This window comes from Kogia breviceps, chromosome 12 (assembly GCF_026419965.1).
Source record: "Kogia breviceps isolate mKogBre1 chromosome 12, mKogBre1 haplotype 1, whole genome shotgun sequence".
In the NCBI taxonomy this organism is placed as follows: domain Eukaryota; kingdom Metazoa; phylum Chordata; class Mammalia; order Artiodactyla; family Physeteridae; genus Kogia; species Kogia breviceps.
This window is the reverse complement of record NC_081321.1, coordinates 84323529-84340272: the sequence shown is the minus strand read 5'-3', so window position 1 is coordinate 84340272 and position 16744 is coordinate 84323529. Positions and strand designations below refer to the sequence as shown.

Genomic DNA, 16744 nt, shown 5'->3' with positions numbered 1-16744 from the left:
AGATGACCTTGGAAATTTCATCTGAGCCTTTTACTTGTATGGAAGAAAGTCTTAGCTAATGCCCACAATAAATGCTTCATTTTGGAATATACATAAGTAAATCTATTTTCCTAAGCAGCACAATATTTCAAACAAAATAAGAGTTTCCATGAAAAAATAATTTATAAAGAGATATTTGCCTTCAGCCTGACACACTACTCAACCATCTCCATTATTATTTCATTTACTCTAAGGGACTGAAGATTATACAGGTATGTACAAACACAAACACACTCACAATTCCTGATAAACCTGAAGGAAAGGGACAAACTGAATTAACAAAGCCCAGTGAGATACTGGAAAATTATAACTAAAGTAACTCACCAATATATGCTCCTTAAAAAGAAATAGCATTTGCCACAATTTTACTGATATAAGCTGGTATTCATAAAGAGTTAATCAAGTGATGAAAAAAAAAACTAGAAAGCCTAGGATTTTGTTGTTTATAACATATACAATTTTTCAATCTCAAAATTCAACATCACCAAAATAAGAATTTATTATTTAACAAATTTTGAATACGGTAGTCCTCACACTTATGGTTCTTATGTTTTCAGCAGAGATGCTGAAAGCAAAGATTTATTTTTCCATAAACACAATATTATTTTTAGAAATGGGAGAATATTACCTTCTAGTTAAAAACATTTTCATATTTAATTACATGCAAAGTACTTTATTCTAGATCAGTTCAGTGGTTGTCAAAGTATGGTCCAAGTACTTCTGAGGTCCTTAAGACCCATTCAGGGGATCTGGGAAGTCCTCCTTTTCCAACTATGTATCAATGTGAATTTGAATTTTCTTGATATTCTTCAATCAAACTAACTTATCAAACAGAAGCAGACATGTGAATCCAGGTATTTTCTATCACACATGATATTAAAGATACTCATAAAAATGTAAAACAATGTCACTATTCTCACAATTTTTTTTTTTTGAAAATAAACTTATTCTTCATAACATGTTATTCATATTAAAATGTAACAGGTTCAATATCAATATTTTAATAACTGATAAACATTTGAAACATTTCTCAGTTTTAATTTTTAATATGGAAAATATCAATAGATATAATCCACATAAACAAAATCTGCTTCTAGTCCTAAATAATTTTTAGTGTAAAGCGGTTCCTAGACCTCAAAGTTAGAGAAGGACTCTAGATAATATAGCATAAAGCTTTCTGAGGCAAGATAAAAATCACAATATATTTGTGGTACACTATTAATTTTACTGATTTTTATCTTTACTGATTTGACAGGTTGCTACTCACTGTATTTTTATCCTCTTATTAATTTGGAAGATGTACTGTATTTTTCCATTCCATTAATAGTTGCCTTTACTCTCCCTGTACTCAAATCAGACTCATATTTCTCTATTCTTTTTTAAAAGTGATAATGCCTGCTACTTACCCCTAACAAACTACAAAGTTTAGCAGTTTTAATTCTAAACTAGTATCAGAATCTCTCTTAGTATAAGTCTTCCATTTTAGCTCATATATTCCCAGTCCATCCTTATCATTTTAACTGCACGTACACACTCCCAAGTTTTAGTGCTCACTACCATCTTTCCCTAGATAGACCGCTGCTCCAGTTCATCTGTTTAATTATTAGTCTTTGGAAAGGTAAATGCTTCACATGAGGTAGCATGATGACATTCTTTAAATTTTTGCATATCCTCACAAGTCCTTCCTTAACTTGGCAGATAAATGATATCTTGGCTGAGGATGGAATTCTTAGGTCACTTTCAGGACATGCTATTTAATTTTTTTTTTCTTTTAAAATAACTTGTTCTTTCTGCCAGGAAATTAAGAGTGCAGGAATTTTACCAGGATATGTCTAGGTAAGTGTCATTTCTCATCAATTCAGCCTGGAACTTCATAAACACTCCTTAGGAGACTCAGGAAAATATTTATTATAACAAATGTAGTTGTAACAAATATATGATTTATTTTATCATGGCCTCTTTTGCATCTGTTCTTTTTTCTCCTTCTGGAACTCCTAACGTTTATATGTTAAATCCTCTAGAACTACTCTCCAAGTTTCTTAATTTTTCCCTCTTTGTTTCTTTATGTTTTTTACTCTGTGCTTTACTTATTGTACTTGACTTTCAGGATACTAATTTGAGTCTGAATTCATCTGTTACATTGGGAAAACTTTTCTTTTTTTTTAATGTCTAGAAAGTCTTATGTTTAGGTATATACTTGAAGTTCCTTGAGTACTTATTATTTCGCTGGATTCAATTTGCTATCATTCCCTTCGAGCAGCTCTATTTTGTTAGGCATGTGTGTTCTTAGCTGATTCATCTTTCTGGCCACTGAGACCCCTTAGGTGACCGTGGCTTCTCTTCACTGGCTCTTTGGGGCCTAGCTGACTGTTGAGGTACATTAAGTGATGATAGTTCTATGAGTAATAGAAGTTGAAATGGTCTCTACTCCTTATGGAGCAGCAGTGGAGAAATAAGCAAGCTGCCAGTCACCTGCTTAGGCTGAAAAAAAGTCTTCTTGTGGTCTCTTAAGCCCTACCAACAGTAAGACCATCCATTCAGCTACTTTGCTGCTGCTGCTTCTTGAGAGTAAAGGAACCCTGGCACACTCATAGAAGGCATTTATTGACCTTCCTCAGATTTCTGAGGGCTGCTAAGCTCTTCTCAGGATCTACCACTTCTACTCCTCAGCCCAGGTCTCTGATTTTGTCCTCCAGATAATTGCTCAGTTCATGAGAGCAATCTCTGTAACAATTCTCCCTACTTAGAGTCCAGTTAGCATCCAAGGACTTCTATGCTCCCAGATGCCCATCGGCCCTGCAACCATGTTCCTCAGGAGAGGAATTATAAAAGTAGGAAACAAAGGAGAAAGGGCTATCATTCAAATTATGTTACCAGAACTTCCCTGTCTTACCTTTATCTTAATTCCTCTTAATTCTTGCCTTATTTAGGTTACAATAAATCACAAACAAAAAAGCTTATTAGGATCATGATATTTCAGGACCCTGAAACTCAGAAATGTTTAGAACTTTCTGATATGTAACTTTAAAGATACTTGTAGCATAAATTAGGGTTACATTTAGCATATTTTTGAAAAGTCGATCTAGGGATATTTTCCTGCTCACTTTTTCCTCACTGCAAATATCCTTTGAGTAACAAGTATCAGAGATCAAGTTGTTAGTCTTCTAAGTGTAAAATGCCAAAAACTTTCTACTTCATATATTACCATCTCAGCAGTTCCCACTTCATTCCTGATGTTCTGCAAAGGAGACATATTGATATTTGGAGACAGAACTTCCTCAAATGTAAAACCTTATATATCTCACACTATAAGCTGATTCACTTAAATGAAGAAACTTATTAGAGGACTTAGAGGCAAAGGATAAAATGAAAACAAAGACCTCAGGCAGATTATACTCTCACTGGCTTATCAGAAACTCATGCTTGTTGTTCCTACAATCTAATACTTGTGTTTGATTAACCTCTCTAAATGAACTTTGTGAAAAGTAGTTAAAAATCATCTCTACAGGTAAGCAAATAAAACATAACTAGAGCGGAATAAAAAAACTGTCTTCACTCACAAGTATCCTTATCATGGTGTGGGTGAGTATGTGTGGGTATGTGTGTACACGTGTGGGTATGTGTGTACACGTGTGTGCATGTATTTTGAGAAAGTTACAAAAAGGCAAAGGTTTCCATGATAGCTCCATGAGGCAAAGACAACAAACCACCTGCCAGTATCCATTCTCCCCTTCTTCCTTAGTATCAGAGCTTGCTTTTTTCTTCTGGCATATTACTATCCAGAATAAAGACTATATTCTCCATCCTTGCTAGCATGTTGGTCTGGCCATATGACTAAGTTTTGGTTAATGAGATGGAAACAAAAGAGCTACATCTCTTTCAAAGGAAAAGAGAGTGCGGTGCTCCCTTACTACATCCTGCTGCATGAAATGCTGATACAATGTCTGGAGCTCCAGCAACTACCTTGGATCACAAATGATCTTGAGGGTAGAAGTCAAGAACTAAGATAGGAGAGCAGACTGACAGTAAAATCCTAGGTACTATATGATAACCATGCACTTATCATATCAGTCCTAGATGCTAACCTTTTGACATCTTTTATAAAAGAATGAAACAAACTTCCATTGTCTTAAACAACTGTTATTGTGGAGGTTTCCATTCTAAGCAGACAAAACATTATTCCCAAGTATCAGATAGAAATATTTATAAAATATTTTAATATCTGAGAAAATCCAGTAAACATTTTCTTCTAGTTATAGCTGCAATTATTCTTTTATTACCACTGTTTAATTACTACTTTAGTGGCACTTGGTATATGGTAAGATAAAGAAATATATTTTCAATACTTTAAAACAAACTAGATAGGGCTTCCCTGGTGGCGCAGTGGTTGAGAATCCGCCTGCCGATGCAGGGGACGCGGGTTCGTGTCCCGGTCTGGGAAGATCCCACATACTGCGGAGCAGCTGGGCCCGTGAGCCGTGGCCGCTGAGCCTGTGCGTCCGGAGCCTGCGCTCCGCAAAGGGAGAGGCCACAACAGTGAGAGGCCCGCGTACCGCAAAAAATTAAAAAAAAAAAAAAATTAAAACAAACTAGATATATTCAAATATATTCTAAAACAGTTTATCAACTATAATGTAGACAAAACCAAACTTCAAGGGATGCTACTCCATTAACTTTAAATTTTATACTCTATAAAAAAACAAGGCAATGAATGTGTCTGCAAAAAAAAAGGAATAGTGTATTACCTCATGTATATTGCATCATACTATCCTCATGAAATGATACTCTATCTTAGTAAAAACTACTATTAATCCATAGAAAGAGTCATAGAAATCATTTATATAATATATGCCAAATGAACAGATGCACATTAAACCAAGAAAATAAAATACAAAATCAATCCCTGACATAATTCAAAAAGAAATCACGTACTTGGTACTGATTTATCAAAAATATTTTGACCTAATAAGTAGCTGTTCTTATATTTCAACCAAATAATAATACAAATTCAACAAAATTTACCACCAAAATATTTCTCTCAAGTAATGACTAGCTTTCAAGTAGCTAAATTTTCCATTCTTAACATGATCCAAAAAGCAAAAGAATTATCAAGTTACTATAAATGCTGATCTATCATTTAAAGTAAAAATAAATCTAGCCAAATTTTAATTTGATTAAGATAAAATTATTTTAAAAATACTTACAGGAGATATGTTGGCATAATTCTCATAATTAGAAGTCAAAACATTACATTTTTTATAAATATCGATCATATCCAACATGTTACTATTTTTTAAGAAATCATCATAAATCTTCCTAATGTTCTCATAATGGTCAATCACTTTCATATTTTCAACTGGTAAGTTCAATTTCTCATGTAGTAAGTATTTCCAGGTCAATAAGACATCGCTGAGAGAGACTGTAAATTCTCCACTGTACTGAAAGAGACAATGCCAAAAATAAAATAATAAAGTTGGATGCTAGATATTCATTAACTTACAATTAAGATAGAAAGTACAAACTGAATTTTGTTATAGAAAAGCCTACATTGAATTCCTGTGGATTTTTAAAGAACATCAAAGTTGAGCTATGGAATAATTTTAAAACCAGATATAAAAGAAAAAGATTTTTCAAAATATGAACAACTATAATAAGTTTGCACATGACAAATTTAGCAAATATAGTCATCTTATTTCCTGAACTTCACTAAATTTCTTCTACCCAAAGTGGGGAGATGGGTGACCAGTGAACTGAACATAAGTGTTATTGACTGGGGAAACATTTGATTCTGTTAATACTTAGTTCCTTTTAGTTCTTTTTGCTAATGTATTTTTAATCTCTTATTTAAAACTGTCATGGCATACTGAATTCCTACATATCACATTATTCCAAGTGTTAGTCTTAATGCATGAACATAAAATTAAAATTTTAAAAATTATGTTTTATTTCATTACTATTTCAGAAGCAAAATATTGGTGCTAAAATTTGGGGTCAGAAAAGAATTTTGAATCTTCCCTGCTCATCATCACACTAAACTATAACAAACAAGTGCTAAGAAGCCATAGTCAGGTTTCTTTCTATAAGTTGTCAGATATTACTAATCAGGCAAAATTGTTCATTTTTTCCTCTTCTTCAATATCTACATGATAAATTATCTCAGTGGACATGCTGAAGATTTTTTTTAATTGATTGCATTCTGTCCCACTCAATGTCTCAGATATTAATAATGGTGCCCTCCAAAACATGATAGACCTAATTCAGTAAAAACATTCTAACTACTCCTTTCTACAGCATGAGTAACAAATATTTTTAAGTATCCATACATGGTTTTGAGATACAGATTTTGTTGCCCTCTTCCATAGTTAATATGCTAGTAGTTTCTGCTAACACCAATATCTTTCCATTAATAGCATTTAAAATAATGGGTGCGTATTTAAATAGTACTAGTCATTGGAACTAAACTGTAACATCATCTTTAGCCAATGAAGAATAATAGAAAGAAATCAAACACAGCCAAATAATATATTGTTTTCTACATATCTGACTCTTTCAAATATCTATATTTTTTATAAAGATATTTTCTAACTACTATCCAAATTTAAGACAAGGTGTTCAAACTGCCTTAAAATAATTAACTCTTGGGCTTCCCTGGTGGCACAGTGGTTGAGAGTCCGCCTGATGATGCAGGGGACGTGGGTTCGTGCCCCAGTCCGGGAAGATCCCACATGCCGCAGAGCGGCTGGGCCTGTGAGCCGTGGCCGCTGAGCCTGCGCGTCCAGCGCCTGTTGCTCCGCAGAGGGAGAGGCCACAACAGTGAGAGGCCTGCATAATGCAAAAAAAAAAAAAAAAAAAAAAAAATTAACTCTTTACTCAACCATATGGAGGCAACTAAGGAAATTATCTTTATTGTCCTTGGAGTAGAGACCTGTTATGTAAAAAATTATGAAAATTAATTACATTTCATGAAATTAGTTCAATGAACAACCAAAAGAATCAGTAACTCTCAAACATTGCACCCATAACCCAAATGTAAGACAGATTTGTAATATCTCAGCATTGCATCAAAATTGTATACTTTACTTCCCAATCCCACAAAGGTTACATACCATAAAATCTCCAAGTGGTATTTAAGTTAAATAAATCCAGTTATTTAGAGTTTCAGAACTAAATTGTTTTATCTCAAAAATTCCCCAAAACTATTTTGGTATAACATCCTTCATGTTAAAAATAAATTAAGATTTTGCCTAATATAAATGCACAAATCTCATCCTAATGACTATAACTGGTTAAAGTAAAACTATACAAGCGTTTTTTTTTTCAAGATAACTGGTTACTTGTTTATTGTGTTACAATAGCAATGAAAAGTCCCCATCTACCACCCTTTATAATTGTAAAGATTAAACTGTAGTTGGAATCAGTATATTCATCATTTACCCCCCAAAACGCCATCTCAGAGTCTATCAGAGTCTGTCTACTCCATTTCTTTAACAAGCAATGAAGAACTTCATGCTCGTGTGCAATATGGAATTGTAGCTTTTCTTATTTGTATAGAAAAAAATGGACAAAACTTCCCTCCCCATCAAGGTGGTTAGAAGAAATTAGGTAATGAAAGGGAGAAATGCAAATTCTAAAGTCAACCAGTGCTTTTCCCAAAACTCCAAATAAAAAACAACAATGAAAGGGCTCTAAGGTTTGGAAATCTCTCTACAGTACAGAGGTGCAAGGAAGCGATTTCTCTCATCACATTTACAAGTTTAATGTTCTAAAAAAGTCTTTCCTCCAGGGAAACTCATGTGATCAATTACTGAATATAATCACACAACTCCATTTCAACTAATCTGAATTCAATGTGCTTAGTCTAGAACCATCCTTGAGAAGAAAGAATTAATCTTATGATACATTTTAGTAGATAAATATATGAAGACTAATCAAAAATTCTCTTTAAGTATCTTAGCCCTTTGTATATCAAATCAGAACCTGAAAGGTAAAAGAATGTACATTATTTTCACATATACAAACTATGTGCTAAAGTAAAAAAAAAAATAAAACGTCATTTAATTCAAACCCAAGCTCTGTCCGTGACACTGCCGGCAGATTATATGCTAGGAGAAAGGTCCTTCACACTGAGGGTCACTCCTGCTTGTCTCCAGCAAGGCCGTGTTTTCACTAGCATCCTCTTTAAAACTGGCCTCGCAAGGCTGCACGGAGTCGCTGGTGGTGGGCAGTGCTGAGCTGCCCGCATCACTTCTGTCACCATCTGGTAAAGTAAGACTCAGATCTGCAGGTGAAACGCCCCCGGGGGTAGATTCTGGGGAAGGCGTCTCCTGCACGCCCTCAAGCTCTCCCCAATATCCCAGGGCTTTGATGACATCAAGTTTACAAATTAGACTCGTTCGGTGATCCAAAAGCCATGGGTCAATACATATTCTATGAAAAATATGCTTGCATGACAGGATTCTGATAACATCCTTTCCTTTAAAATTTTCAATACACACTGCACAACTTTCAGCATCAATTCCCTTTTCTCCATGCTTTACAGTATGAAGAGGAAGCTGCCCAATAAGTATCTTTGTTTCTCTTCTATGGCTCTGACTTCCAAACTGTGAGCCAGTGTATAGGAAGCGCTGTATATAGTAAAATATTAGCCAGGCTAATGAGATAATCATCATGGTGATGAAGGCGATGGCCACAAACACCACGGACTGACCGCTGATGAACTCCTGTACGTGCCGGGTGCCAAGCCCTATGGTCATTGTGACCGGAATGTCTTTCTGCACCAGATTCACAATTTCTCTTCCTTTGGGGTAGCTAACCATAATGACTACTATATTTCCTGTTCCCGCGTGGGACATGGGCACGGTGAGGTTCCCGTGGCGCTCCTCGTTGTACAGGACCACGGCCGAGGCGTTCCGCCGCGCCGCCGCCAACACCTTGTCCTTGAAGGTGCAGCCCCCGCGCGCCACCAGCGCCACCCAGGGCGAGGCCCCCCGGCCGCCGGGCAGGGCAGGAGGAAGCGCGTGCAGGGCGCGCAGCCCTCGGGGTCGCGGTCCTCGGCGCGCGGCACACCAGGCCCCGCGCGCCCTCCTTGGGCGAGCTCTCGCCGAAGCGGCCACTCTCCGAGACGCTCCGCACGCTCCGGTTGGTCTGCGGGTCCGCGTACTCGGTGCCCACTACGGCCGAGTACCACTCGAGTGCCCGGCCCCAAGCCCCCGGGTCCCGGGCGCGAACACGGCCAGCGCTAGCAGCGCCAGCGCGCGGCCTCGGGCCCCTGCCGCCAGGCTGACCGGGAGAGGGCCTCACGGGAGCCGGAGGGCGCTGGCGAGCGAGGCCGCCGAAAAGCGCGGAGAAGTCGACGCCAGCTGCAGAGCCCGGGAAGACCCAGTCCCGGTGGCCTATACAAGCTCTTGATCTTGTGAGAAAAGGTTTTGACTAGATTAACAGTGTTTATACTGGGATTATAAAAACATTTTAAATCTAAATAAAAATGCACTCCAAATATCAGTTTTCATGATCAGGTGCCCACCATGACAGCATAATCTGTTATTCAAACCAGTAACAACTGATTGAGAGGGCCTGTGGTCAAATCAGAAAATGTTTTGCTAGGAAAACATGCCAGCTGGCTAATATCTGAAGGAAGTTCAAAATGTTCAATGCTTTAGTTCTCTGATGGACATAAGAAGAACTGTATTTCACAAGAATAAAATGAGAAAAATGGAGAGTTACGTTTTATCAGAGCACTTGTACTTTTTACATTTTACCAAAGTTACTTTTATAATTATTCAAAATTTTAAATAAACTACATTTTTAACTAACTGGAATTCTTGCTATGGAAAGAGAAAAGATAACAGATTTACTTAAGAGCATTAATTGGCTGTGTGACCTTGAGTAAGATACTGAAATCCCTCTGAGTCAGCTTCCTTGGTTATAAAGTAAGACTGTACAGATTAAATAACACCTGATAAATGTTAGGTAATAAAAACTGTCAGTTTCCTTTTTCTTTTCTTAGTCAAAGTAAAAAAATTGTTTGTTGGGGGAAGGGTGGTAGATAAATGTAATACAATTTTAAAAACAGTTTCTTCTTATTTGTTATGTCACTGTTGGATCATTTTCAAATCTGACAGTCAACCCCAGGTGCTGTGATTGCTTCCTATGAAGCTATAAAATTAATAGCTTTGTTTCATCCAAAGGACCATTTGTAATGTTCTTAAGGCTACTTAGTGAATAACAGCCTTAATAACATAATGGCCAGACAAATTAAAACTATGAAGCCAATTCCAAAGAAAAGAAAGAGGCTAAAATTTTATTTGCAATGTAGTAGTGAAGTTATACATATTTGCCATATAACGACATTAATAATCCTCAGTGAATCTATAATAGGTTAAATCTTTTTTTAACCTTTTTTTAACCTTTAAATCAGTATTAAAACTGCTAGAGAGGTGTTGTATTATTTAAGCTAAGATATCCCCCCACCTAAGAAAATATTCCAAGACCCTAAAACTCAAAAGTTATTTTTTCTCCCCACTAAGCAGTTAAGAAAACAAGCACACCAATAAACAGACTAACAACTCTACCAGGTATTCAAAGGTTTCATTGTAGTCAAATGTTATTGTAAGGACTATTACTTTAGGGACCTATGTTCTCAAACTTCAGAGAATTAAAAAACTAAATAGAGCTCAAAGCAGAGGGTGGAAAATATAGGTGAAGGATATATACAACCAACTCCACCTTTTTATTACTATCTGCTACTTATGAAGACACCTGCAGGCAAGTGTATGTTGTTTCACATTGCCAAGTGACTTGAAGTCTGAGCACAGATGGGGATGCCTGAGCTGACTCTGTACGTGAAGAGTTAAACTGACCCATGACCCACCATCCGCACTGCACAGGTGCATGCATATATACATGAACTTGGAAAAGTTTAGCTGCAATTCATCTTTCCTCTTCGTTCCCACTCAGAGTCTGAATTTTCACAGTGAATTAAGTAAATTAACAAGTAGAAAATTAACAAGTAGAAAGAGATACTGAGTGAATGCTACATAGACAAATCCTGAAGAAAAAGTGACTTGTATTGAATATTTCAATATGTCAAAATTTTTACAATGAGAACTAAATTTTCTTCAGGGTATATTTCACTTAGCTTGTGGATATATTTTTTTAATTATTCATAAACAAACAAACAAAGGAGGTGATTTGAACATGGTCTGTTTGATTCCAGAACAATAGTCCTCAATCACTATTCAATAATGATTCTTAATAATTTCACTTTCTCTCTCTCCTTATTTTCTAGTGCATGGTCACCAAGGTTTAACCTTCAGCTGGCCCATTCCATTAGACAATATCCTCATAATATATTATTTACCTTAGTACCATTTCTTCAGATTACCAAAGAAGGACAGATTTTTTTTTAAATGCTCAGGCAGTAAAATTGGCAAGACTTGAAAATGAATTACAAAGAGGAGCAAAGGAAAGAGACACTATGATGATCCTTAGGTATCTAGCTTCAGTGACTGAATGTGGAAGGTACGGTAGGTAAGTTGAGGAAGCAAACAATGTGATCTACTTTTAAAAATTGATGTGGAGACAGTAATCAAGGTAAAATGTCCAGTGAGTACTTGACCATACCAGAGTAAGACTCAGTAAAGAGGTCTAGCATATAAATACTGGTGAAATAGGAAGTATATCCAGTGAAAGGGGGTAAACGGAACACACTGGAAGATATCAACAAAGTGTATATCAGGAGAGTATCTAAAATATATGTAGAACTCTTTCAAAGAGTGAGAAGGAGACAAAAATAAGTCAACAGTAAAATAAGCATAGGAAATGAATAAAAAGTTTAAGAAAAGGATACCTAAATGGTCAGATAAGAATTTTTAAAGGTGCTAAATGCTTTAGCTAGCAGAAAAATCAAAATGAAATCACTTTTTTTCTTTTCTAATGAAGTTTGATAACACTTAATATGGAGAGAAATAAGAAAATGGTACTCTCCTACTCTGTTGACATAAATGTCAATTCTAACAGCCAAACTGAAGAGCAGTATGGAAGTATCAAGGCAAATTAAAGATGTATCTACTATATGACCCACTGGGGGCTTAGAATACCTCTTGCTCAGTGCACAGACATCTCATTTCAGTGCAAAACTGTAATACCAAACAACTTCTAACAACCCAAAAGTCCATCTACGAATAAAATATATCGCTCACACAAAGGATGACTGTTAAAATGAATAAATCATATCAAATTTTCTGTCCATCAGTACCTGACGAAGTCCTGAAAACAATGTTGGATGATAAAACAAGAGGCAGAAAAATGTATATACCATTTGTTATAATTTTAAAACAGACACTTTAACAGTGCAATTTGTACAACTGGATACACAGAAAAGCACCTCCTGGTATAAAATACCTAAAATTACAGGAGAAAATAGGAAAACTTTTATTAAGCATGACTGAATTGTCCATAAGAGAAGGGAAATTACAAAAGGTCAAAAGCAGTGAAAAAGTGCCAATACAGAAGGGTAAGCAAATGGCAGGGTCTGTGGTTCCCTGGTGTCTACCACTCCCTGGCATTTAAGAACCTGATTTTTATGAACTCTGAGCACAAAGTTGAGGAGACAAAGCTGACCATAAGAAGGCAGGAAGCTGGATCAGAGACATTCCTTGCCCACCTGCCATATAAAGCCAAAAGCCTCTGAAGGTCAACACTCTTACTGTGTCCACTAGAAGAAAATCTGCCCAGCAGAAGGTGATGGTAGAGATACTTGCTGGTGAAGAGATTTCTGAAGCAGTCTCAGCATTGTGCTTACCTCTCTGGGTAATCTTCACTTAGATTTTTGCCTAATAGTCAGTTTCTGCTGAGATAGGGGAAACCAGTCATCTACATTGGCAGAAAATTGGGGGTTTATTCCCTGGACAAGGTAAAATAGTCTCTGGACTGAGGAATGCAGTTGAGGAAGAGAACCCAAATGAAAATCATAGGAATCACATGAAATTTTATATTCTAAATTGTGACACACTTTTCAGGCACCCATCACATAAGCAGCTCAACTTTACACCCTTCATGCAGGAGGAAAGAAGACTCTTTTCCGAGGAAACTGTTCCAAAAGGGATATCCTAAAGATATCAACATCAAAGCTTCTCCAACCAAATGGCCCAGTAAGATCAGGTTGACAAGCCCTAACCCTGCACAAAGAGCTTCCAGTGAACATTTTAGTGCTCCACTTAAATATAGGTGGATGGCCAAGGATCACCATGAAGGAAGTCTCTAATCAGAAGAAAGGAAGTCCTTCCCAAATACAACTAACAAAAACAAGGAACTTGGAGGAAACACATTATGCAAGAAGATGAAAACCTCAACAAAATATTATTAATAGTCTCAAAGGAGAAAATATTAGACCCAGGAAGCAAGAACAGTATGACATTATAAAAAGAGAACAAAAAAGGGCTCTTAGAAATAAAGAGGACGTTAGCAGAAAATCTAATAATTATCTCACCATTAAGCTAAAAAACTATTAAATGTTGAATCTTTGACTATTGGATGAAAGAAAAGTAAAACAAGATGAATGGATAAATAAAATTGATACGTCCATATAACAGAATATCATGCACTGCTAAAAAGAAATGAGCTACCACACCATGAAAAGACACAGAGGAACCTTAAATGCATATTACTAAATGAAAGGAGTCAACCTGAAAAGGCTACATACTATGTACCAACTATGTTACACTCTGAAAAAGGCAGAACTATGGTGACAGTAAAAAGATCAGTGGTTTTCAGGGATTGAGGAGAGGGAAAGATGAACAGTAGAGCACAGAGGGTTTTTACGGCAGTGAAACTATTCCATACATACTATAATGGTGGACATATATCATTATACATTTGTCAAAACCCACAGAATGTACAACACCAAGAGTGTTTAGGGGTAAAGATTCAGGATGTCTGCTACTTACTATCATATGGTTCATATAGAATAATAATAATATGCATGCATATATGTTTGTGTGTAATACATACATGTGATATTTATATACACATATGAAATATTAAAAGAATAATGATGCAAATGTGGCAAAATGTTAATAATTAATGAATCTAAGTGAAGGGCATACAGGAGTTCAGTGTACTATTCTTGTCACTTTTCTAGAAGTTTAACATTTTTTTCAAAATAAAAAGTCAAAAAAGTGCTACTTCCATTTTTTTTAACACACCTATGTAAAATTTATTTTTAACAATATTGTGATTAAAAACAAGGAAAAGACAAATTGGACATGTAACCACGAATGTCCCCCTCTTCCCACTTCAGCTACACGGGCCCTTTTGCATTTTCTCAAATTCTATCTGCAGTCTTGAGCCAATGTGCAGTCTTCAGCCATTGCGCCCCTGCACATGCAGTTTCTCCATCCTCATCTTGGCCCCCACTCCCTTGCCTAATTAACCCCTTTCCCTCCTTTAGGGCTCAGCTTTATCTCTCTGACCAGGTCAACTCTCTGGTCGAATAGCATCATAAGCTTCTTTTTTTAAAAAATTAATTTATTTTATTCATTTTTGGGGGCTGCTTTGGGTCTTCGTTGCTGCGCGCGGGCTTTCTCTAGTTGAGGCGAGCAGGGGCTACTATCCATGGCAGTGTGCAGGCTTTTCATTGCGGTGGCTTCTCTTGTTGTGGAGCACGGGCTCTAGGCATGTGGGCTTCAGTAGTTGCAGCACATGGGCTCAGTCGTTATGGCTCACAGGCTCTAGAGCGCAGGCTCAGTAGTTATGGCTCACGGGCTTAGTTGCTCCGTGGCATGTGGGATCTTCCCAGACCAGGGCTCGATCCCATGCCCCTGCACTGGCAGGCAGATTCTTAACCACTGAGCCACCAGGGAAGCCCCAAACCTCTTCTGATAGCTTTAATTTTACACTTATTTGTATTACTCTCTACTTAATGTCTGTCTCACCTATTAGGCAACAAGCTTCACAAAGGCAAGAGACATGTCAAGTTTTGGTCACCATTCTAACCCAACACTCATCACAGTGCCTGGCACATAGTAGAAGCTGGAAAAAAGAAATCTGGGGCTCCCCTGGTGGTGATGCCACTGCGATAAGAAGCCTGTGCACCGCAACGAAGAGTAGCCCCTGCTTGCCACAGCTAGAGAAAGCCTGTGCACAGCAACAAAGAACAAAGGCAGCCAAAAATAAAATAAGTAAAATAAATAAATTTATTTAAAAAAAAAGAAATCTGGGGCAAGGAGTAAGAAAGGGAAGAAATTAACATGCATATAGACAGCTAAACAGTTGTACTGGCCTCCTTGCTATGCCTTGAACATGCCAGGCATTTTCTACCTCAGGGCCCTTGCATCTGCTGTTCCCTTTGCTTGGTAGTCCCTTCCCACAAAAATTTCCATAACTCTTCCTTCTTCCCCTCTTTCAAATCTTTGTTCAGATGGCACCATCTTGATGAGGCCTTCCTTGACCACCCTATTCCAAATCGCAAGAACTCTCCCACCCCAAACTCTAAACACTCCTTAGTAGCATCTCTATTTTCCTCTGCAGCACTTATTATGACCTAAAATGCTAAATATCTTATTTATTAGAGAATTATCTGTCTCTCCTCACTAGAAGATAAATCCCATAAGAGCAGGTATTTATTTCAGTGGTATATTCCCAGAATATATATATTCTTAGAATAATGTTAGTCTAAGAACTTAATAAATGTGTGGAAAGAATAACTGACTACCTAAGATAGAATTGTCAAAATTTTTCTATGTTCAAAATTTATCTTAATATACATTGTTTTAAATATGTAAAACAGCAAACTATCCACACTTAGGAAAAACTATCTTTTGTTTTAAGATTATAGAATTCCTAATTTTCAGGTGTTAAATTATTCTTCCTTTTTTAAAATGATGGTTCTAGTCACTATTTTTTCTCAATGGCTTTACATGCTAACATGAGAAATGTTCAAATCTGTCAATATCCAATTGGGGGGGAAATTTTTATTGGTAAATGAAATCTAAAAGTCTGGGAACTAGTGACATATAGGATTAAAATAATTCATCAGGGACTTCCCTGATGAATTAACTACTTAACTACTGGCAGTCCAGTAGTTAAGACTCCATGCTTCCAATGCAGGGGGCATGGCTTCGATCCCTAGTTGGGAAACTAAGATTCCACATGCAGCATGGCACAGCCAAAAAAAAAAAAAAAAATTCATCAGAATGCCATTTCACTATCTAGCCCAACAGATCAATTGAAACCATTCCACCCTTCAAAAATCTTCTTCTATAGTCAAGACAGTCTCCTTACCATTTTCAAACCATCATGATTTTAATCCCCCTGGATGTCCTTGTTTTTGAGTATGATATTCTTATGTTTGTTAGGGGTTTGTGTGTGTGTATGTGTGTTTTCTTGTGTGTGTGGTACGCGGGCCTCTCACTGTTGTGGCCTCTCCCGTTGAGGAGCACAGGCTCCGGACACGCAGGCTCAGCGGCCATGGCTCATGGGCCCAGCCGCTCCGCGGCATGTGGGATCTTCCCAGACCGGGGCAAGACCCGTGTCCCCTGCATCGGCAGGCGGATTCTCAACCACTGCGCCACCACCAAGGAAGCCCCCGTGTGTGTGTGTGTGTGTGTGTGTGTGTGTGTGTGTGTGTGTGTGTGTGTATGTTTATTTTCTGAGGTTCCAGAAATGAGATCAGAACTGGTGAAAAAGTGGAGGGAAAGCATTTAAT

General features: G+C 37.1%; 1 protein-coding gene and 1 pseudogene across 2 annotated transcripts in view; both read right to left on the bottom strand.

Moving 5' to 3' along the window:
• PARPBP (PARP1 binding protein) overlaps positions 1–16744 on the bottom strand; it is a 78287-nt gene that overhangs the window by 55562 nt on the left and 5981 nt on the right. The window contains exons 3-4 of one of the 2 annotated variants that reach the window (XM_059081957.2): positions 5244–5477; positions 3245–3277 (exon numbers count right to left, since the gene is read on the bottom strand). In XM_059081957.2, the coding sequence (XP_058937940.1) occupies positions 3245–3277; positions 5244–5477 (267 nt within the window). The remainder of the gene's footprint in view (positions 1–3244; positions 3278–5243; positions 5478–16744) is intronic. The other variant, XM_059081959.2, reaches the window with a different exon arrangement.
• Positions 8142–15467, bottom strand: LOC131766760 (E3 ubiquitin-protein ligase RNF149 pseudogene; annotated as a pseudogene).